General features: G+C 43.2%; 1 protein-coding gene across 2 annotated transcripts in view; it reads right to left on the reverse strand.

Moving 5' to 3' along the window:
• CPQ (carboxypeptidase Q) overlaps nucleotides 1-23228 on the reverse strand; it is a 389493-nt gene that overhangs the window by 298977 nt on the left and 67288 nt on the right. For both annotated transcript variants that reach the window (XM_038745090.1, XM_038745091.1), the window contains one exon: nucleotides 18340-18547. In XM_038745090.1, the coding sequence (XP_038601018.1) occupies nucleotides 18340-18547 (208 nt within the window). The remainder of the gene's footprint in view (nucleotides 1-18339; nucleotides 18548-23228) is intronic.

Raw genomic sequence — 23228 nt, forward strand, 5'->3', positions numbered from 1 at the left:
TAGTGTCAGTGGAGTGAGTGTGAGAAGAAAAGAAGGTTTGCTTAGCGTGGCCTAGTGGAAAGCACAGGGGCCTGAGAGTCAGAGGACCTAGGCACTAATCCTGGCTCCTCTACATACCAGCTGTGCGACCTTGGGCAAGTCATTTCACTTCTCTGTGCCTCAGTTCCCTCATCTGCAAAAATCAGGATTTGATATCTGTTCTCCCTCCTGCTTAGACTGGGAACCTCATGTGAGACCTGATTATTTTGTATCTACCCCAGTGTTTAGTACAGTGCTTGGCACAGATATCAGGCCAACTTCATCCACATCGAATATATCCTTGCCTGCTAAACTCTGCCCTAACCTCTGCCTGGAAATATCATTTCTCCATCCTTATTGACTCCCTTGCCCATTGCCCTCTCTAGACGTTTAACTCCTTCCTCAAACCTTCGTCCTCCGACCTTATCCCATTTTTTGCCCGTAATGACCTGACCAAGTGCATTACTGAGAAAATTGAAACCATCAAGCACAATTGCCCTAAATCTCCCCGGCTTCTCTCCAGTCCCTCCCTCCTCCTGTCCCTTCTTCAACACTCCCATTTTTTCCAGCAGTAGTTCAAGAGGTCAGCTCCTGCCTCCTCTCAAAATTCAATTCAATTCAATTGTACTTATTGAGTGCTTACTGTGTGCAGAACACTGTACTAAGTGCTTGGGAGAGTACATTATAACAATAAACAAACATTTCCTGCCCTTTGCCCTTGGCCTCCTTCTCTACCTGACTGCCATCTGCAAATGTTTGCTCTCCAGTGCATTTTTTCCTTTCTGCTTTCAAACATGGTCAGGTCTCCCCTTTTCTAAAAAACAAACCTCTCTTGACCCCCACTACTGCCTCTAGCTATCACCCCATCTCTCTCCTACCATTCCTTTCCATACTCCTTGGGAAAATTTTCTACACCTGCTGTCTCTGTTTCCTCTCCTCTAATTCTCTCCTTGACCACCTCCAAACTGGCTTCTGCCCCCTTCCCTCCACAGAAGCTGCCCTCTCAAATGTCATCAGTGATCTCCTTCTTGCCAAATTCAATGGCCTCTACTCCATCCTAATTCTCCTCAACCCCTCAGCTGCCTTCCACACTGTCGACTGTCTCCTTCTCCTGGAAACTTTATCCAGCCTTGGCTTCAATGACACTGTCCTCTCCAAGTTCTCCTCCTATCTCTGTAGCTTCTCAATCTCAGTCTCTTTCATGGGCTTCTCCTTTGCCTCCCTCAAATTGATCCCCTCAAATTGATTCTTGAGGACTCCCTCAAGACACAATTCTGGGTCCCCTTCTAGTCCCCATCTACTCCCACTCATGGAGATCTCATTTGCTCCCATGGCTTCAACTACTATCTCTAGAAGGATCATCTCCAAATCTACATCTCTCTCCTTTTCTAGTCTCACTTTTCCTCCTGCCTTCAGGATATCTCTACTTAGATGTCCCACCACCACCTCAAACTCAAAAGGTCCAAAACAGAATTCCTTATCTTTCCTTCCAAACCCTGTCCACCCGCTGACTTTCCCATCACTGTAGACAGAAACACCATACCATCTCATGGTAGCACGAGAAGCAGCAACCTCCAGTGGTTGTCCATCCACCTCTGCATCAAACAGAAACTCCTTGCCTTCGGCTTTAAAGCACTCAATCATCTTGCCCCCTCCTACCTTACCTAATTTTGGCTCCACCAATTGTCTGCTGTGTGACTTTGGACAAGTCACTTCTCTTCTCTGGGCCTCAGTTCCCTCATCTGTAAAATGGGGAACGAGACTGTGAGCCCTATATGGGACAGGGACTGTGACCAACCCGATATGGTTGTATTCACCCCAGCACTCAGTACAGTGCCTGGCACACAGTAAGCACTTAAAAATACCACTATTATTATTATTATTATTATTATTATTATTATTATTATTATTATTATTATTATTACCCCCATCTCATGAGCCCATAACCTTGGTGAGAAGCAGCGTGGCTCAGTGGAAAAGAGCACGGGCTTTGGAGTCAGAGGTCATGGGTTCAAATCCCAGCTCCGCCAATTGTCAGCTGTGTGACTTTGGGCAAGTCACTTCATTTCTCTGTGCCTCAGTTACCTCATCTGTAAAATGGGGAATAAGACTGTGAGCCCCCCTTGGGACAACTTGATCAGCCTGTAACCTCCCCAGTGCTTAGAACCATGTTTTGCACATAGTAAGTGCTTAATAAATGCCATTATTATTATTATTATCCTTGACTTATCTTTCTCATTCAAACCAAATATTCAATCTATCCCTAAATCCTATCAGCTCAACTTTCACAAATCACTAAAATCCACCCTTTCCTTTCCATCCAAACTGTTACCACAATAATCCCAGCACTCATCCTATCTCCTCTTGTTACTACATCATCCTCCTTGCTGACCTCCCTGACTCTTGTCTCTCCCCACGTCAGTCTATACTTCACTCTGCTGCCCAGATCATTTTTCTACAAAATCATTCAGTCCATGTTTCTCCACTCTTCAAAAACATCCAGTGGTTGTCCATCCACCTCTGCATCAAACAGAAACTCCTTTCCTTCAGCTTTAAAGCACTCAATCATCTTGCCCCCTCCTTCCTTACCTTCATGATTTCTTACTACAATCCAGCCTGCACACTTTGCTCCTCTCATGCCAACTACACTGTGCCTCGATCTCACCTATCTCACCACCTAACTCTCGTTCACATTTTGCATCTGGCCTGACTCGCCCTCCTTCTTCAGATGATCACTCTCCCCATCTCCAAGGTTGTATCCAAAGCACATCTCCTCCAAGAGGACTTCCCCAATTAAGCCCTCATTTCCTCTTTACCCACTCCCTTCTGTGTCACCCTTGCACTTACACTTACTCACCTCCCCCTTGACCCCATAGCAAGAAGGTACATATCCACAATTCATTTATATTAATGTCTGTCTCCGCCTTCAGACTGTAAGCTCATTATAGGCAGGGAACACTTTTACCCACTCTGTTAAATCATACTCTCCCAAGCGCTTAGTAAAGAGTTCTGAGTTCTGGAGTTGGGAGCAGCTGGTCCCTTTCCCCCACCCCTCATTCCCTGCCACCCTCAGGGCTTCCTTCCTCTCCCACTCCCCAGAGCTCAGCCCAACAGCAAAGGGACTCAGGCTCCAATATCCTGCACTCTGGAGTCTGCTGGACACCAGATTCCAGCACCTGTCCTCCAGCCAGCACTCAGCTTTGGACCCCAGCTATGTGGTAGCAACAAACCAAAGATGGTAGCCTTGGTCTTCCCCACCTCTGACGGTGGTGACCACTGGTTGGCTTTTAGAACAGATCAACGGCCCAGTGACCAGTTGGGGGGCCGATGGAGGATTTATGTGGGCATCGCTGTCCGGAAGAGAGAAAGCATAAATGGGCAAAAGCTATAAAAGAACAGATTATATACGAAATACGTGCTCAGATTATATAGGCAATAATATTATATATAATATAGGCAACATGTGCTTAGAGCCTGGACCCGCAGACAAGTGTTGGGATTTCCTAGGAGGAGTGTAAATAAGGGGGTTCGGACTCTAATGAGCCGCTGCTCGGGTGTTTCCCAATCTCCACTCCCCAGGGATTGATAGCACATGTGTTCTCAGGGTTTGCTGTGGGAAAATCCAATTAAAGAAAAGAAATGCTGTATCAAAATGCAATAACTTTTCATTTGTGTTTCTTCAAGAAACCTGACTTCCACAGAACTATATATTAATCCCACTTTACTGGTTTGCACGCTACTGGGGCTAAGAAATTTGGAGGATTGAGAGCAATGAAGATCTATTTCACAGCTTCTCTCCTAAGCAGGTGAAGGGATAACAATTTGTCTGCTCAGTCTCCCTTGGAGATTAGAAACCAAAACCCAGAAGAAGGCCAGATGACTGACATATCGACTTTTCCCCTGCTATGAAAAAGAAAATGAATGTTGGTATTGTATTCTCCCAAGTGCTTACTATAGTATGCTGCATATTATGAGCACTCAATAAACTGTAAGCTCATCTCTAGACTGTAAGGTCATTGTGGGCAGGGAATGTGTCATTTATTGTTGAACTGTACTCTCCCAAGTGCTTAGCACAGTGCTCTGTGCACAGTAAGTGCTCAATAAATATGATTGAAACAAGGAAAGAATGAATGAATGAATAAATGCCATTGATGATGAAATACTTGTCTGATGCCATGCAAACAACATATGGAACCATGAATGAATAAAAATTCAAATTACAGGGTAACACAATAGTCATCAATAGGTGGTGCAAAAATAACTTCAAAACCCTCTAAATCTGGAAAAATATGGGCAATATCAAAGATGAGGACATCCTGGGGAGGGCTCAGAGAGGTTAGAAGAAAAGAGAATCCTGCAAGCATCCAAATTTCCAAGTCCAGAAAGCAGCATCGTGGGATTGAAATGCATCCAAAAAGCAAGCAAAAACACTCTCCTCCTGATAACTGTGACATATGATAAGACTGCATTCCAACAGAACGCCCGCTTCGGCTCTTCACGGTCATGGCAAAGGGAACGAAAATAAGATGGGATTGGAATGAAGGAAGCCCTCTCACTGAAAACACTATATAGAAAATAATGGCAAAGGTTGAAAATTCTTCCAGACTCACCATTGATCACTGGGGACATGTAGCATTGCCATGAGGCTATTTTAGAAGGAAAAATTATTCAAACACTTTCAATGAGAGTTTCTCCCCTCAAAACTCTATGAGTTGTGGAAGACGGTGGAACATTGGCCCCAGTAGAGGCCTTGAGATGTCTGTGGAACAGTCAACCCTGGGTTGTGACCTTGGCTCTGATTATGACAACTAGGCCTCAAGCTGGACCGGAATTGGGTTTGGGCTTACTTGTGAGGGAGACTTGCAGGCCTGGGCAGTTCCTCATGAACTACCGGGAGTGAGGCCCATTCGAACCTAAGCTCCTCCATTCTACTATAATGATGATAAATGCTCATTAAGTACCAGGCACTGTACTAAGCTCTGGGATAGATACAAGAGAATCGGGTTGGACATAGTCCCTGTCCCATATGGGGCTCACAGTCTTAATCCCTATTTTATAGATGAGGTAAATGAGGCCCAGAGAAGTGAAATGACTTGCCCATGGTCACAAAACGGGCCAGTGGTGGAACCAGAATTAGAACCCAGATCCTCCTGGCTCCCAGGCCTGTGATCTATCCACTAGGTCATGAGGCAGGAACCGTATCTTCTGCTTTTATTGTAGGCTCCCAGAGGCTAGTATGGTGCTCTACATGCAGGAGGGGTTTGATAAATACTGGTGAGGAACCAAATTTTGGGTCTAGAAGCAGGTATTCTTTAATTCTATTTATTTTATTAATGATGTGCATATATCTATAATTCTATTTATTTATATTGATGCTACTGATGCCTGTCAACTTGTTTTGTTGTCTGTCTTCCCCCTTCTAGACTGTGAGCCTGTTGCTGGATAGGGATCATCTCTATTTGTTGCCAAATTGTACTTTCCAAGCACTTGGTACAGTGCTCTGCACACAGTAAGCACTCAATAAATATGACTGACTGACTGACTGAATGAATGAATGAATGAATGATCCCTAGAGATATCTAACCACCAGGGTTTACCCAACAAGCACATTGCCTACATCCAGACATTTGGAAAGCATTCCTTATCTCATCCCAGATATCTCTCGTGGCCCATCACCTTCTGGACTTCCCAAGCACTTAGTACTGTGCTCTGCACACAGTAAGCACTCAATAAATACGATTGAATGAATGAATGCAGAAGATAAGACATCCATCTGTTCACCTAGAGGAGGTCTTCTCAAGACAGGGAAAATCACAGTCCGAGGCCCATTACCCCCAACTGCCTGGATAAATAGCTCTGTGGAAAATTATGGATGAGGTTGGAGCAGAACTGTCATTTTTTCCAACTTGAGGAAAGGAAAGGCAGTTATAAATGAACTGTGCTTTTCCATTATCTGCACACACTTCATAGTGATGAATTACCACAGATATTACCAGGTAGCTCTTCAGACCTCTTAGATGCAAGCTACCCATTCGGGGTTGTTAATGACAACACTGCCAGAATTCTGCAGGTCTGAGCAGCAAGCTCAGCCCCTCCCCAGAAGGGGTTAAAAAGCAGCATATAGCATCCACAGATGTTGTATATAATTCCCTTTCCGTGTATTCTCTTAGCTCAAAATGCACCTAGACCAAATCCCAGCACAGGCAGCAGAGAGACCTGAAAAACTGGACAAACTGAGAACTAAATATTTTTTATCTACTACCAGTAATAGCTACATGTTTATGATGCGTAATCAACAGTGGTGGCTAGACTCATTTGAATATTAGAAATCACAACAAAACTCGAATGGAAGAGGTCCGTCATGATCGACTTTAAATGTTCTGACCGAAGTTTTGCTCCCAAGCTCGCACAGATAATGAGAACGTGCAACAAATCTATCTATCAATCAATCAATCATGTTTACTGAGCACTTGGTGTTTGCAGAGCAATCTACTAAGCGCTTGGGAGAGTACAATATAACAATAGAACAGATTTGGTAGAAACATTACCTGCCCACAGTGAGCTTACAGTTGAATGGAGGAGACAGACATTAAATAAAGTATGAATATGTATATAAGTGCTATGAAGCTGAGGGAGGGGTGAATAAAGGGTGCAAATCCAAGTGTGACCTTGGGCAAGTCACTTCACTTCTCTGGGCCTCAGTTACCTCATCTGTAAAATGAGGATTAAAACTGTGAGCCCCACGTGGGACAGGGACTGTGTCCAACCTAATACGTTGTATCTACCTCAGAGCTTAGAGAAGCAGCATGGCTCAGTGGAAAGAGCATGAGCTTGGGAGTCAGAGGTCATGGGCTCTAATCCCGGCTCTGCCACTTGTTGGCTGTGTGACTTTGGACAAGTCACTTAACTTCTCTGTGCCTCAGTTACCTCATCTGTAAAATGGGGATGAAGATTGTGAGCCCCACATGGGACAACCTGATCTGGCCTGACTCACCTTCCTTCTTCAGATGATCACTCTCCCCATCTCCAAGGTTGTATCCAAAGCACATCTCTTCCAAGAGGCCTTCCCCAACTAAGCCCTCATTTCCTCTTTTCCCACTCCCTTCTGCGTCACCCTTGCACTTACACTTACTCACCTCTCCCTTGACCCCATAGCATGAAGGTACATATCCACAATTTATTTATATTAATGTCTGTCTCCCCCTTTAGACTGTAAGCTCATTGTAGGCAGGGAACACTTTTACCGACTCTGTTAGATCGTACTCTCCCAAGTGCTTAGTAAAGAGTTCTGAGTTCTGGAGTTGGGAGCAGCGCTTTTTCTCAGCACTTAGAACAGTGCTTTGCACATAGAAAGCACGTAACAAACATCATCATCATTATTATTATTATTATACAGTGCTTGGCACATAGTAAGCGCTTAACAAATGCAAATAGAAAAAGAGCAAGAGAGATGCAAAAAGGAGTGGGAGAGGAAGAAATGAGTGCTTAATCAGGAATGCCTCTTGGAGATGTAACTTCAATAAGGCTTTGATGGTGGGGAGAGTGTTTATATGTTGGATATGAAGAGGGACTGCTTGCCAGGCCAGAGGAAGGATGTGGGTGAGAGGTTGGTGACGGGATGACCAGGATAGAGTTACAGTGAGTAGGCTGGCATTAGAGAAGTGAAGTGCATGGGCAAGGTTGTTGTAGGAGAGCAGCAATCTGAGATAGGATGGGGCGAGGTGATTGAGTTTGGGCAAGCCACTTAACTTCTCTGTGCCTCAGTTACCTCATCTGTAAAATGAGGATTAGGACTGTGAGCCCCCATGGGACAACCTGATCACTTTGTAATCTCCCCAGTGCTTAGAACAGTGCTTTGCCCATAGTAAGTGCTTAATAAATGCCACCATTATTATTATTATCATTATTGAGTGCTTTAAAGTTGACGGTAAGAACTTTCTGTTTGACCGATAGGGTATTAATTGAATCAAGCTAATGAAGGTCTATTTTTTCTCAGAAGGTTTAGCACCCATTACAATGCCGCTAAAATGTCCCTTTCTTTGAAAAATAAAATTTAGTTTGGGTCAATGTTTGGTGGAGTTTAGAATCTGTTTGTGTTCCACTGTATGTGGACTTCTAGACTGTGAGCCCACTGTTGGGTAGGGACCGTCTCTATATGTTGCCAACTTGTAATTCCCAGGTGTTTAGTACAGTGCTCTGCACACAGTAAGCGCTCAATAAATACATTGATTGATTGATTGTATGTCATTGTCTCTAATGGTATCAGATCAAATATAGCATGTGTAGATTCAAAGCTTTACTCTAAGCTTTTATATCCAGCATATTGGGGAATGAGAAGTGCTGATTAGTTTAAAGGTTTAGTTAATTTCGGGTTAGGGCTGAAAAGTCAGAGCTGTGTGTCAAGTCACTGTTGGTATAGGTCACCCAGAGTGCCGGAGAATTGCATAATTATGAATTATGAATTATTAAGCTTTTATGGTCGTTCTGAAAGCATTTGATACCAACAGTGGAGCTGGATTCTGGAAATGATTTAGCAAAATTGGGTGCCCTAAAAAGTTAATCTGATTCTGAGACTATTCAAGACAGCATGAATAGAGAAGCAGCATGGCCTGGGAATCAGAAGACCTGGACTCCTATCCCAGCTCTGCCAATTGCTTGCTGTGTTACCTTGGGCAGATAACTTAACTTCTCTGTGTCTCAATTACCTCTCATCTGTAAAATGAGGATGGAATTCTCCCCTGCCTTGACTGTGTACTACATGTGGGACAGCCCCAGATAAACTTGTATCTTCCTCAGTACTTAGAATAGCACTTCATCATCATCATCATCATCATCAATCGTACTTATTGAGCACTTACTGTATGCAGAGCACTGTACTAAGCGCTTGGGAAGTACAAGTTGGCAACATACAGAGACAGTCCCTACCCAACAGTGGGCTCACAGTCTAAAAGGGGGAGACAGAGAACAAAACCAAACATACTAACAAAATAAAATAAATAGAATAGATATGTACAAGTAAAATAAATAAATAAATACAGAGTAAGTGCTTAAAAAATACTATGAAAAAGCATGGTTTCCCAGAAAGGGCCAGGGGAGCCCTGTTCGATCCACTCTTCATTGCCAATAGGGTAAAGTTGGGTTTCATTTTTATCAGGTTCTGATCAATTTATCCTACATGGGCATGATGCAAGATTAAACAAGAGATCTGGATGCACGTATTAGAATATACTTCTGCACTTCTCTGGGCAACTTGCAACACAACAGACTTCAACTGTCATCCCAAGTCTTAGAGACGGCCGTTCAATTATCACTGTATGTGGGTTAAATTATCACTGTATGTGGGTTACTGCTCCTGAGAAGCACACATCCAAAAAGACCTGCAGAAGCAACATGGCCTAGAGGACAGAGCATGGGCCTGGGAATCAGAGGACTTGGGTTCTAATAACAGCTCTGCCAACTGCTTGCTTTGTGACCTTGGACAAGTCACTTAACTTCTCTGTGCCTAGGTTCCCTCAACTGCAAAATGGGGATTAAATTCCTGTTCTCCTACCTACTTAGACTGGAGTACCATGCGGGACAGGGATTGTGTGCAAACTAATTAACCTATATTTACCCCAGAGCTTAGAACAGTGTTTGACATATAGTAAGCACTTAACAAATATCATAAAAAAAGACTGTAAACCACTTCACTTAATAAGCCAGACTCATTCATACATTCATTCATTCAATTGTATTTATTGAGCACTTACTGTGTGGAAAGTACCGTAATAATAATAATAATAATAATAACGGCATTTGTTAACTGCTTACTATGTGCAAAGCACTGTACTAAGCGCTGGAGAGCATATAAGGTGATCAGGTTGTCCCACATGGGGCTCACAGTCTAAATCCCCATTTTACAGATGAGATAACAGAGGCCCAGAGAAGTAAAGTGACTTGCCCAAAGTCACACAGCTGACAATTGGCAGAGCTGGGATTCGAACCCATGACCTCTGACTCCCAAGCCCGTGCTCTTTTCCACTGAGCCACATATACTAAGCCCTTGGGAGAGTACCAAATAACAATAAATAGGCATCAGCCAAACTAGCTCTCTTCCTCCCTTCAAGGCCCTACTGAGAGCTCACCTCCTCCAGGAGGCCTTCCCAGACTGAGCCCCCTCCTTCCTCTCCCCCTCCTCCCCCTCTCCATCTCCCCCCACCTTACCTCCTTCCCTTCCCCACAGCACCTGTGTATATATTTATATATGTTTGTACATATTTATTACTCTATTTATTTATCTTACTTGTACATATCTATTCTATTTATTTTATTTTGTTAATATGTTTGGTTTTGTTCTCTTCTAGACTGTGAGCCCACTGTTGGCTAGGGACCGTCTCTATATGTTGCCAATTTGTACTTCCCAAGCGCTTAGTACAGTGCTCTGCACACAGTAAGCACTCAATAAATATGATTGATTGATTGATTGATTGATGTTCCCTGCTCACAACAAGCTTACAGCCTAGAGGGGGAAACAGACATTAATGTAAATAAATAAATTACATAAGTGCTGTGTGGCAGGGAGGGGGGATGAATAGAAGGCGCAAGTCAGGGCAATGCAGAAGGGAGTGGAAGAAGAGGAAAGGAGAGCTTAGTCAGGGAAGGCCTCTTGGAGGAGGTGTGCCTTCAATAAGGCTTTGAAGGTTGGGGGAGAGCAATGGTCAAAGAAAGTCAAGATAATTAATCAACTTGCACTAGGAAAGCCATACACACAACCAAAAATGTACACTGGCAACACAGAGGTAAACACAGTCACAGAATTACATTACCTAGGCAGCACACCAATTAATCACACTATAATAGACAAGGAAATAGAATCAAGAAGGCCAGCATGCTCTTCGGGAAAATAACAGTGCGATGGCAGTGTGGGATGGGGCTCCAGACCAAACTAAAGGGCCACACGGCTGTAGTGTTGACTAATTTCTCTGCCACTGTGAAAGCACACTGGCACCATATCTGACTCCTTGAACATTTCATTGATTCTTTTATTCAATCAATCAAACAATCAATCAGTCAATCGTATTTATTGAGCGCTTACTGTGTGCAGAGCACTGTACTAAGAGCTTGGGAAGTACAAGTTGGCAACATATAGAGACAGTCCCTACCCAACAGTGGGCTCACAGTCTTCAATCATACCTTCACTATCATAACTGATACTCTAGAAGTAAAAATGATTAATTCATTTGGCCTTTGGAGGGAATGGGGGAAGATATGGCTTAATCACTAATATTTCACTGGCCACCTTAGAGAATCCCTACTGAGTACTTTGATTTTAGCCCTGAAGCACTGGTTTCATGGATTCACCCACATAATAATAATAATTATGGTATTTGTTAAGCGTTTATTATGTAGCAGGCACTGTACTAAGCACTGGGGTAGATGCAATCAAATGGGGTTGGACACAGTCCCTGTCCCACGTGAAGCTCACAGTCTCAATCCCCACTTTCTAGATGAGGTAACTGAGGCACAGAGAAGTCAAGTGACCTGCTCAAGTTCACACAGCTGACAAGGGGTAGAGCCAGGATTAGAACCCATGACCTTCTGACTCCCGAGCCCATGCTTTATCCACTCTGCCATGCTGCTTCTCATGGTTTCTCATGGAAAGCCTGAGAAAATGACCCTTCTTCCTTCCTCGAAAATTATATTACTGTCTGTCTCCCCCTCTAGTTTGTAAGATTGTTGTGGTTAGGGAACATGCCTACTAACTCTGTTATAATGTACTCTCCCAATTGCTTAGCACTGTGCTGTGCAAACTCTTGTTTGTTTGAAATAAGAGTTTGAAAAAAACTCATTTCTGGGAGAATAAAATGTCACGTTATTTTTTCTCACATTTTCAGGCATTTCTTATCCAAATGGGCTTCTAGAGACTCTATCTCTCACAATCATTTCATTTTGTCGGGAAGAGAATGTGGCTTAAGGTCAAAGAGCTGTGTCCCTATAGTCTTCTAGACTGTGAGCCTGCTGTTGGGTAGGGACCGTCTCTGTACGTTGCCAACTTGTACTTCCCAAGCGCTTAGTACAGTGCTCTGCACACATTAAGTGCTCAATAAATACGATTGAATGAATGACCCCAACATGAACAGCAGTGGAGCAGACATGATAATAATAATAACAATAATAATAATAATGTCACTTATTAAGCACTTACTATGTGCCAAGCACTGTTCTAAGCACTGGGTAGATACAAGTTAAGCAGGTTGGACACCGTCCCTGCTCCACATGTGGCTCACACTCTTGATCCCCATTTTACAGATGAGGTAAGTGAGGCCCAGAGAAGTTAGTGACGTGTGGCGGAGCTGGGATTGGAGCCTATGTCCTCCTGGAGGGACTCTCAGATTCTTCATTCACCAATAGTTGGGTGCCCAAAGTGTACGTGGCTCAGTGGAAAGAGCCCGGGCTTTGGAGTCAGAGGTCATGGGTTCAAATTCCGACTCCCCCACTTGTCAGCTGTGTGACTTTGGGCCACTCACTTCACTTCTCTGCGCCTCAGTTAGCTCATCTGTAAAATGGGGGTGAAGACTGTGAGCCCCCCGTGGGACAACCTGATCACCTTGTAACCTTCCCAGCGCTTAGAACAGTGCTTTGCACATAGTAAGCGCTTAATAAATGCCATCATTATTATTATTATATTACCTCCCTACTAGCTGGAAGCTCCTTGACTCAGGGGTCAGATCTAATAGCTCCATTGTATTCTACCAAGCACTTGAAGATCACCATGGTGCAAGAGAAATATCACCGGTACTGGGAGTCAAAGGACCCCAGATCTAATTCTGGCTCTATCACTTGCCTGTTGCTGACCTTGGGCAAGTGACTTCACTTCTCTGTGCTTCTGTTTCCTCATCTGTAAACAATGGGGTTAAATGCCTGTTCTCCTACCTAATTAGGTCATGGGTTCGAATCCCAGCTCCGCCACATAATAATAATAATAATAATGATGGCATTTGTTAAGCGCTTACTATGTGCAAAGCACTGTTCTAAGCGCTGGGGGGATACAATGGGATCAGGTTGTCCCACGTGGGGCTCACAGTCTTAATCCTCATTTTACAGATGAGGTAACTGAGGCTCAGAGAAGTTAAGTGACTTGCCCAAGGTCACACAGCAGACATGTGGTGGAGCTGGGATTCGAACCCATGACCTCTGACTCCAAATCCCGGGCTCTTTCCACTGAGCCACGCTGCTTCTCTATATCTGTTCTTCCTCCCTATGTCTGCTGTATGACCTTGGGCAAGTCACTTCACTTCTCTGAGCCTCAGTTACCTCATCTGTAAAATGGGGATTAAGACTGTGAGCCCCACATAGGACAACTGGATCACCTGATCATATGTTGCTGACTCGTACTTCCCAAGCACTTAGTACAGTGCTCTGCACACAGTAAGTGCTCAATAATAATAATAATAATAATGATAGCATTTATTAAGCGCTTACTATGTGCAAAGTACTGTTCTAAGTGCTGGGGAGGTTACAAGGTGATCAGGTTGTCCCATGGGGGGCTCACAGTCCTAATCCTCATTTTACAGACGAGGTAACTGAGGTGCAGAGAAGTTAAGTGACTTGCCCAAAGTCACACAGCTGACAAGTGGCGGAGCCGGGATTTAAACTTATGGCCTCTGACACCAAAGCCTGTGCTCTTTCCACTGAGCCACTCTGCTTCTCCATTAAGATTGAATGAATGAATTAATTCAGTCATATTTATTGAGCACTTAATGTGTGCAGAGTACTGTACTATTAGACTCTGAGCCCTATGTGTAGCAGTGACTGTGCCTGCCCTTGCTTATAACTTACAGTGACTAAACATAGTAAACCCTTAACATTCACCATAAGTATTAGTACTATTGATTGATTGCTTGTTCTGTCATTAAACTAGGCTCGAGATTCAATGTGGTCTAATTTACATTATTAAAAAAATCTTCTTTCTTCAAGCTTACCTCAAGTTGAAACAGAACTTCTTGAATTTTAAACACAGGCAGGAAACTTAACCCTGCAACTCTAGGTGTTTTTTGGCTTTGAGTTTTTCAATAAGACAATAGCATTTATTGAGCACCTATGCATTCAACACTGTGTTAAGTGTTGAAGAGAATATAACAGAAGTAAAAGCACAGTCTCTGCCCTCAAGAAGAGAACAGCCACATACGAATAGGTGAATTCATGCATTCAATCATATTTATTGAGCAGGTACTTTGTGCAGAGCACTGTACTAAGCACTTGGGAAAGAAAAATACAACAATAAATAATGACAATCCCTGCCCACAATGAGCTCACAGCCTAAAGTGGGGGACAGAGACATCAACACAGATAAATAAAATGACAGATATGTGCGTAAGTGCTGCAGAGCTGGGAGGGGGGAAGAAGAAAAGGAGCAAGTCACGGCAATGCAGAAGGGAATGGGAATGAGGAAAGGTGGGATTTAGGGAAGACCTATTGAGGAGATGTGCCTTAAATAAGGTTTTAAAAGGGAGAAAGCAATTGCCTGGCAGATTTGAAGAGGGAGGGCATTCTAGGCCAGAGGCAGGATGTGGATTAGGGGTTGGTGGCGAGACAGTCGAGATGGTGGCACAATGAGAATGTTAGCCCTAAAAGAACAAAGTGTGTGGGCTAGGTTATAGAAGGAGAGAAGTGAAATGAGGTAGGAGGGGACAAGGTGGTGGAGTGCTTTAAAGTTAATGGTTTGGAGGTTTTATTTAATGCAGAGGTGGATGGGCAACTACTGGCATTTTTTGAGAAGTGGGGTGACATGTCCTGAGCATTTTTGTAGAAAAATGTTCCAGGCAGCAGAATGAAGTATGGACTTGAGTAGGGAGAGACAGGAGGCTGAGAGGTCAGCGAGGAGACTGATGCAGTAATCCAGGCAGGATAGGATGAGTGATTGTATGAACATGGTAGCAGTTTGGATAATAAAAATAACGGCATTTGTTAAGTGCTTATTATGTGCCTGTGGAGAGGAAGGGGAGGATTTTAGCTATGTTATGCAAGTGGGAGCAACAGGATTTAGTGATGGATTAAATATGTGGGTTGAATGACAGAGAGGAGTCAAGGTGCTTAAATATCAGAGTATGTTCGTCGATATACACAAAACTACTTCAGGTGGCTGTGAATGACTAAGTGCTGAGGCACTAATTGGAGAACAGACCTGGAGGAAAGGCCTGTCTGGTAGATTTGAATGGTGAGCATGTCTTCCCAGAGTCTAACTAATAATTGTTGGTAAGGGAGTAAAGAAGGTTAAGAGAAACGAAAGGATTAACAATGAGGATGGAAGATAGGGAGAAGAGGGATTGACAGATTTATGGCAGCAAAACAAAATAAGGGAGTGAGGCTTCAATAGGAAATTAATAGTATGTGTGGAGGAGTAGAGAGGAAATAAAGTGGAAATATAAAGGTGTCTTATGAGGAGCAGTTTGGGGTTTTTTTATGGTATTTGTTCAGTGCTCACTATGTGCCTGGCACTGCACCACGCACTGGGGTAGATACAAGCTAATCAGGTTAGATACAATCCATTTCCCACATGGGGCTCACAGTCTTAATGCCCATTTTACAGATAAGGTAACTGAGGCCCAGAGAAGTTAAGTGAGTCGCCCAAGGTCACACAATATAGACAAGTGGCAGAGCCGGGATTAGGACCCAGGTCCTTTTGACTCCCAGACACGTGTTCCATCTACTAAGCCAAATTTATGAGAACTAGGACATAGGTAGCCAGTAGATCTATCGACATGTTACGACCCCAGCTGGACACAGAACATGGCCCAACATACGAACCATGTCCAGAGGAAGGATGTGAGAGAAGGAATTGAGATGACAGTGACAGGGCTGGTGAGGACCGGTGGGTTCAGAAAAGGTTGAAAGGGTATGAGAGGGTATCGTACAAAGGTATCCAGTGCTTAGAACAGTGCTTGGCACATAGTAAGTGCTTAACAAATACCAACATTATCTGAGCAGCCTTGGTCACCTTGGAACGTCTCTGTGTGGAGCGAGAATAAGGTGGCATCCTGACATAGACTGGAGAGAGTGGGACTCAGTAAAGTCAGTAAACTATTGCTCATAGGAATCCGATGGTGTCTGCTGTTTGCTGTCTCCAAGCGACAGGGGATCAACAATAATCACTATGATATTTGTTAAGAGCTGGGGTAGATATGATGCGATCAGATCAGACACTATTCTGTTCCCCATGAGGCTCACAGTCTTCCTCCTTGACAATAAAACTACAATTCTTCTGAAAGCTAAAGGCTGCTTTCTTCAACATTTTTCCCATAGAATCGCTCCCTAGAAGGGACTCAAGACCAGTGAAACTCTGTAGGGCAGAAGAGACTGTAAGTTTCTGAAATAGCTGGCAAATATATTGCCCTCAAGGAAGAATTTCAGGATACTACTGCCCCTAAGCCTTTCTTCAGGATTTCTAAGAGAAAATTTGAACTTTTATCTGATTGATTACAATAATCAGGGTTCTGAAGATCAATCAATCAATCATATATATTGAGCGCTCACTGTGTGCAGAGCACTGTACTAAGTACTTGGGAGAGTACATTATATTCAGAGTTGGTAAACATGTTCCCTGCCCTCAAAGAGCTTACAGTGAGGATTGAAATAGTCAAGCTCTTCTAAAACTATGCAGAAATCTAAATGAAACCCAGGTGTAAATTCAGTCCTCCCTCCAATGTGAATAAATATTCCATTACAAGTAATAGATGGGAGCATTACAGATGTCTGAAGTGCTTATAAAAGAAAGCATTCATGAGGTTTAGAGACCTGAGGAAGGCAATCTAAAACTACAAACACATTTGGATAAATTTCTGGGGGACCATTAGATTTGGTAGATTTTTTTTCCTTCCTTCAGACCAACTGTTCTGCTCTTGGTTCCCTGGCAAGTGACATACTGTATTTTATTACCTGTTCCCCTGCGCTAGATTGGTAAACTCCTTGAGGGCAGGGATTATATGTACTAATTCTACTGTGGACTCCCAAGCATTGAGTACAGTGCTCTGCGCCCAGTAGGTACCGGTATTTTTGACTGACTGATTGAAATCTGGGGGGGCCATGTAGTCTATTGGAAACAGCACGGTTCCGGAAGAAAAGAGATCTGAATTTTAGCCCCAACCCTGCCCCTAGTCTGCTGCCCCAAGTACCGACTCCATTAGTGCTTAGTACAGTGCTCAGCACACAGTAAGCTCTCAATAAATACAATTGAATGAATAGGCCCAGCCTCACACATCCTTCATTTCTGACCAAACCCGAAAAGAATCCAATCGAGACTGAAAACCCCTAAGGGTGGCTTCCCAGCCTGTTCTTGAAACCTGTCACTTCCCATTTAAAATCTCTCACCCTTTTCGCCCTCAAATCCAAAATGAAGAATAGGCACCTTTGCCTGCTGGATGGCATTATTATTACTATTATTATTATTACTACTATCATTATTATTGTACTTATTAAGAGTTTACTATGTGCCATACACTGTATTAAGCGCTGGAGTAGATGCAAGATACTCAAGTTGGACACGGGTCCTGTCCTACATGGGGCTCACAGTCTAAGAAGGAGGGAGTAAGATTGAGTCCCCTTACGGTTGAGTCCCCTTATGGTTGAGGAAACTGAGGCACAGAGAAATTAAGTGATTTGCCCAAAGGTCACACAACAGACAAGTGGCAGAGTGGGGATTAGAACCTAGAATCTCTGACTCCAAGACTCGTGTCCTTTTCACTATGTCAGGCTGGTCTTGGGCAAGTCACTTACCCTCTCTTTGCCCCAGTTATCTCACCAGCAAAATGGAGATGTTAATAATAATAATAATAATAATAATAATAACAATAATAACAATAACAATAAAAAATAATGATGATGGTATTTGTTAAGCACTTACTACATGCCAAGCACTGTTCTAAGCACTGGGGTAGATACAAGGTCATCAGGCTGTCATTCATTCATTCATTCAATCACATTTATTGAGCTCTTACTATGTGCAGAGCACTGTACTAAGGGCTTGGGTAGTACAATTCAGCAACAGATAGACTCAGTTCCTGCCCACAACAGGCTCACAGTCTAGATGACTGTGTTCCATGAAGAGCTCACAGTCTTCATCCCCATTTTATAGATGAAGGAACTGAGGCCCAGAGAAGTGAAGTGACTTGCTTAAGGTCACACAGCAGACAAGTGGCAGAGCCAGGACTAGAACCCACGTCCTCTAACTCCCAAGCCCATGTTCTTTCCACTAAGCCACACTGCTTCTCGGGATGTTGTGAGGAGAAACTGAGGTAAATTAGAACAGTTAATTTGAGAGATCACAGGGCATTGCAGCAGCCTCACCTATAGATGGAAGAGGAGGCGATCGATCTGATGAGGGAGGCCACAGCTCCAACTTTGGCAGCTTCCACGGCACCGCGGCTTCTGTACTGCACGCTCTCCGAGTAGCTAATGTACGGCTGGTTGTACGCAACGATCTTCCCCTTCGCCTCAGATGCTCTCCTTTGCAGTTCGGCGAAAGATGTCACAACTAGGACTTCGGCTGTAATACCTAGAAATAAAAGTGATGAGAGTTTCACCTCTGGTTTCCTATTGTTGGGTTGCTTGGGTACACACGAGAACATATGCAGGAGAGGTGGTCAGCTTTGGTGCAATTGACCATAAAAGAAAAAGTAGTCAGTCACTCGCCTGGTCAATCTTATTTAATAACAATAATAATAATTGTGGTATTCGTTAAGTGCTTACGTCATTCCAAGCACTGTACTAAGCGCTGGGATGGATACAAGCGAATCAGATTAGACAGAGCCCAAATGGGGCTCACAGTCTTAATCCCCATTTTACAGATGAGGTAACTGAGGCACAGAGACGTGAAGTGACTTTTTCCAGGGTCTGCTGCGCGACAAGTGGCAGAGCCAGTATTAGAACCCAGCTCCATCTGGCTCCAGGCCCTTGTTCTACCCACTAGGCCTTAAGCATTTATTGTGTGCAGAGCATAGTACTAAGCACTTGGGAGTGTAAAATATAACAATACAATAGACATATTCCCCATCCTCAACGAGCTTACAGTCTAGCGAAGGAAACAGACATTATTATAAACAAATAAATGACAGCTATGGACATAAGTGCTGTGGGGCTGGGAAGGAGGATTATTAGAGGGAACAAGTCAGGGTGACACAGAAGGGAGGAGAAGAAGTGGAAGAAGAAGGTTTCAAAGACATTGCTCATAAGAAGCAGCATGGCCTAGGGGAAAGAGCATGGGCCTGGGTGTCGGAGGACGTGGATTCTACCCCTGGCTCTGCCATGTGTTTGCTGTGTGACCTCGGGCAAGTCACTTAACTTCTCTTTGGCTCAGTTTCCTGTCATCTATAAAATGAAGATGAAACCCTACTCCCACCTACTCAGACTGTGAGCCCCATGTGGGACAGGAACTGTGTCCAATCTGATTAATTTGTATCTCCCCAGAGCTTAGAATAGTGCTTGGCACATAGTAGGTGCTTAACAAGTCCCATAAAAACAAATTGGTAGAGGAGTTGGAACGGGAATGAAAAAATCATGGGTTTAAGAGAATGACAGGAATTATTCACAAACACAAAAACATCTTGGAACGCTTCTCCTGGGATCAATGAAGCACATATTTATCTTTTCTCACATTTGTTTGGAGAGGTTGCTACACAACCCACACTGACATCACATAAAAGAAGGGACAATGTTTTGGAACAGCACTCTTGGAACTCAAGGCAATTATGAGTCCGACATACCAAATGGTTAATGCAGCCACTCCCAAGACTCCCCAAAAGTTAGCTTGTTCTCATTCCCATTTCTTACAAAAGCTCCTACAGAACATGAAAAATTCCCAGGCTTCTCAGCTTTCAGTCCTCGTTACTTGTCCATCACCAAACACATCACTATTCTTCAGATAAAAACACTTTGAAAACATGGTGCAATTGTCCTATAATCTGTTTTCTTAAACACGACAACAGAAGAATTACGCTGAACCATCTTTCCTCACACCAGGAAGCAGGACCGTTGCTTAACGCTTTGAGAAACGTGTTTCTAACCTTTCCAGAAGTCATTCAGAAAACCACCACGTTATGTAACATTTAACAATGATTTAATAAATTGGGCCAGTTGCCTTGACTCGGTGTAAGTATAACCGAAGATAAATCCTAGATGCCCAATCTTTTTCTGGAATCGATGTGAAACGTGCTGTTCTTAAAAGCTGTAAAAGCTGAAAGTATTAACAAATGCTTGGCCAGTTTGCCTCATCCCACCAACTAAGGAATTGGGTTTTTGCTGAAGGCTTAATAGCTGCAATAACATTATTTTCAATATTACTTGGAAAATGCTTTTAAAATAAACTCCAGGCTATCGAGGTCCTTTCAGTATTGGCCTAAATTCTTTCTACCTTAACCCCAGGCCTGGACATAAACTGCTGATTTTGTGCTTTTTTAGATCAAATAGGGAAGCAGCATGGGTTCTAATTCCATCTCTGCCAATTGTCTGATGCGTGATCTTGGAAAATCACTTACCTTCTCTGTGCCTCAGTTTCCTTATCTGCAGAATGGGGATTCAAATCTGTTCTCCCTCCTACTAAAACTACGAGTCCCATCTGGAACCTAGTTATCTTGTATCTATTCCAGTGCTTAATACAGTGTTTGGCACATAGTAAGCACTTAACAAATACTATTATTATTATTATTAGCAGTAGTAGTAGTAGCAGAAGCAGTAAAAATAAATAGCAGTGAATTAATTATTTACTGCATTTTCCTATTAAAAATTAAGTGTCTTAAAATGCAAAAAATACATATGTAACACTGACATGGAAGAGCAAATCCATTTAAATAAAATCAGTTTTTTCCATTAACCTCAAGCAAAATGGGTGAAACTTTTGAACTCAGATCGTCATACCTCCCCCAAACCTGGAAAATTACTGTGAAATTTCCCTGGTTATTGCAGGCATTTTGGGGGAATGTGTGCTAACAAATTTTAGCAGTTTCTAATGTATTATTGATTCAAACATCTACCTGAAGTCCCAGGAATGGGAAAAATCTTGTACCTGAACCAGTGGCTGTGTTTGTGTTGAGCTGAAACAAGCAGAATTCCATAGTCTATCAGTCAATTAACTGTATTTATTAAATGCTTACTGTGTGCAGAGCACTTACTAAGTACTTAGGAGAGTACAATACAAAATAGACATATTCCCTGTCCATAAGGTACTTGCAATCAGGAGGAAGAGACAAACATTAATATAAATAAACCAATTCTTCAAAATGAAAATCTCAATAGAGCGTGGATGGTACACTCTGGGGTCTACTGCCTAAAAATGGCAGGGGGCAGAGTCTACAAGAGCCCAATATTTCATTTGGATAACACACTGCAGATAAGGCTTATCCTCAATTTTGCACAAAAGCCGTAGCAAAAGCTACCATAATGATGATGATGATGATGACGATGGGATTCGTTATTCTCTTACTATGTGTCAATTACTGTTTTAAGCCCCAGGGAAGATACAAGCTAATAAGGTTGGACACCTTGTCCCATATGGGGCTCACAGTCTTAATTCCCATTTTACAGATGAGGTAACTGAGGGACAGAGAAATTGAGTTGCCCAAGACCTCACAGCAGACAAATGGCAGAGCCGGGATTAGAACTCAGGTCCTTCTAACTCCCAGGCCTGTGCTTTATCTACTAGGCCGTGCTGCTAACAGCCTAAAAGCCTTCACACAACCTGTCTTCCCAACACCTTCCTCCTCCCCCAAGCTCTCCTCAACAATATATATGGAGCAATCCCCTATGGAACCCCTACCATTGAAATGACATTTCAGAAAATGACATTTCAATTAAGTTTAGGGTCTTCAAAACAATTAAAAAAACAAGCAAAATGGAAATCTCACCTTTTCCTCTTTTAGATGACCACAAAAAATGACGGAAGGGTATCTAGTTCACTTGTTTTATTTTCAGGCAGCTAAAGCTATTGACTATTTTCCAATTCAATCAGTCAATAAATGACATTTTTTGTGCACTTTCTGGGTGCCTGGGAGTGTAAAATACAACAGAGTTGGTAGACATGATCCCTGCCAACAAGGAGCTCAACTGCACAAGATCTCTCTTTCCCCTTTTACCACTATGCCATTCATCCATTAGGTCTCAGTCTATTTAGAGTAGTGATAGAAAAAGGGCTTCATTTTAGAACCAGGATAAGTTGATCCCACATGGTCAGTGAAAAGGGCAAAGACAGTTTACCTGTTAATCCTGACAAGAGGCCTAGATTACAGCTAAAACAGTCGCAAGACGAAAGGCACACTATTATATCGCTCCTGGCGGAAAAATACCAGCTTCCTTTGTATCTCCCCTCTGTCACTTTCATGGCTAATTTTTCAATTTTAACCTTCCTATTACCATTTTTGTTCTTCTCCCTGGTGGAAGGAATCAAAGAGTCACTAGGAGTCTGGCACGTTACCACATTACCTGTAAATTGGAGATAAATAGGAACCAAAATTCTGTCAGCTGAATAAGGACAAGGAGAAATGTATTTCCATGACAGATGGTAAAGGGCCACAGGTGTGGAAAGCATCAGTATTTCCACTCAATTTCAAGGAACTAATATACTAACCTCCAATGATTGCTGGAATGATGGAGGAGCCTCAGTGCTGAGGCTTCAGACCAAGGAATCGATTACAGTGCTAGAGCCTTGAGCAGTGCCTCTCATATTCTCATCCCTTCTAGCCACATTCCGGGCGGGGTGCACGCTGAAATCAATCAGTGGACCAATCAATCATATATATTAAGCACTTACTGTGTACTGAACACTGTACTAAGATCTCAGGAGAGTAGAATATAACAGAGTTGGTAGATATGTTCCCTACGCACAGTGAGCTTACAGTCCAGAGGATTGTGAGGAGCAAATAGCCGGGTAAGGGGTTTAGCCCATTGTCAAGAGCATGGGCTTGCCAGGTTAGTGGGCTATGGGCCAAACCAGAACTAGAAGCCAACAGGGCTATTGCAAACTGTACCCACTAAGGAATTGCAGTTTGCCACTCCCTTAGTGTATCATTCTGGGCAGAGTCCCTCAAGAACGGAGCAGAGCATCCTGTCTTCCTCCAGCTCCAGCCCGGAACCACTGAGACTTTCTTGTCCTGGCCCCTCCACTTCCCTCCATTCTCCTCTTCTCTCCCCGCAAACCATCTCCCCTTCCCTTCATCCTCCCCTCCCCTCTAAACTTCTCCCCTTCC

This window comes from Tachyglossus aculeatus, chromosome 4 (genome assembly GCF_015852505.1).
Source record: "Tachyglossus aculeatus isolate mTacAcu1 chromosome 4, mTacAcu1.pri, whole genome shotgun sequence".
Taxonomy (NCBI): Eukaryota; Metazoa; Chordata; class Mammalia; order Monotremata; family Tachyglossidae; genus Tachyglossus; species Tachyglossus aculeatus.